General features: G+C 39.5%; 1 protein-coding gene across 1 annotated transcript; it reads left to right on the top strand.

Annotated features, from left to right (window-relative positions):
- Positions 1-578: 578 nt before the first annotated feature.
- On the top strand, positions 579-1,472 carry LOC116055809 (leukocyte cysteine proteinase inhibitor 1-like). The gene is made up of 3 exons (XM_031307854.2): positions 579-729; positions 813-914; positions 1,178-1,472. Exons 1-3 carry the CDS (start codon positions 655-657, stop codon positions 1,304-1,306), a joined length of 306 nt encoding a protein of 101 aa, XP_031163714.1. The 5' UTR covers positions 579-654; the 3' UTR covers positions 1,307-1,472.

The following is a 1,472-nucleotide window of genomic DNA, read 5'->3' as shown; positions in this document are numbered from 1 at the left end:
GGAACAGTGGTGGATCTAGGAACTGAAGATCTGATTATTCAGTCACATGAAGGAAGTTCATGCTGTCATTATGAAATTATTCATTGAAATTCTGTGATAAACGATGCTAGGACTAGACTGGATGTACTGAAAGTCTGTGTGTGTGTGTGTGTGTGTGTGTGTGTGTGTGTGTGTGTGTGTGTGTGTGTGTGTGTGTGTGTAACTTAGTAACATGACTTTACTGAACTGATTGTTCATTTGTTTGAACTCCTACATCAGACTTAGACATTGATTATTTGAATTAAATGTTTATATGAGAAGCCTACTGTTAATGTTTTAGTTCAGGTCAACACACTTAATGGACATCATCTTGTTGAATTTTAGTTCTGTACAATAATAAAAATCTGAATGATAAGATTTGAAACATCCTTTTGTTGAAAATCCTCAACTAGAATTTAGAAAAGAATTCATAGGAGGAACAAAACTGACCACAATCATGTGAGGGTTGTTGTTAATCATACAGCTCCTCCCAACATGCAGGGGAACCACCTGTCAGGTGGAGCTCTCTGGGGGGGTTACTCTCTATAAATACTGTACATGCTTATGTGATAAACAGTTGAGACATGAACAAGCAGACAGTTGACTTCTCTGTTAACTTCAACGGACCTTGACACAATGGCACACATGCTTGGAGCATACAGTCTGCCGCCAGCAGACGCCACTGAGGAAACTCAGGATCTTTGTGATCAGGTGAGCTTCTATCTACCTTCATTCTTCACAACCTCCACACCCAAGGTCTGAATTATCATCATATTTATTTCCTTCATACACAGGTGAAGCAGCAAGTGGAGAAAAAGACAGGAGTGAATTATGTGGAATACAAAGCAGTTAAATACAGGAGTGAAGTTGTGGCAGGAACAAACTTCCTCATCAAGGTAAATAGATATGTCTTTAATATACAGGTTGAATTATTAGTGACATGCTGTTGAACCATGGCAGGTCATTTAGTAAGGGTTAATGCCTGACGAGGTGTCCATTGTCAGACATTAATGGACGACGGCGAGGCGTGAAGTCCATTAATACCTGACAATGGACACCTCGAAGGTTATTAACCCTTACTTACCTCACTGCTCAACATCACCAGATCAACATGAATACATGTGTTCAGACGTCTAATGTTCCTCTTTTCTTCTTGCAGGTTCATGTTGGAGGAGCGAACTACATTCATCTGGAAATCTTCAGAGGTCTTCCGCATAACGGAGGAAAGGTTTCTCTGACTAAAGTAAAGGATCATCAGACCAAAGACAGCCCCCTCCAACCTTTTTAGAAGCTGATCCCAGAACCAGTCTCACCAGTAAAATACTTCAAGGCTGCAGTCTCTTGTTAAAATCTTCTGCTTCTTTATTCTGAAATGATTTAACATTGGCTTTGAATGTTTTAACACTGAGAGATGAAGAGATTTGGTGGAATGTACTAAGATTAAAGCTTTTAAA

Source organism: Sander lucioperca, chromosome 7, assembly GCF_008315115.2.
Source record: "Sander lucioperca isolate FBNREF2018 chromosome 7, SLUC_FBN_1.2, whole genome shotgun sequence".
In the NCBI taxonomy this organism is placed as follows: Eukaryota; Metazoa; Chordata; class Actinopteri; order Perciformes; family Percidae; genus Sander; species Sander lucioperca.
The sequence above is the reverse complement of the archived record's forward strand: the minus strand, read 5'-3'. Positions and strand labels throughout refer to the sequence as shown.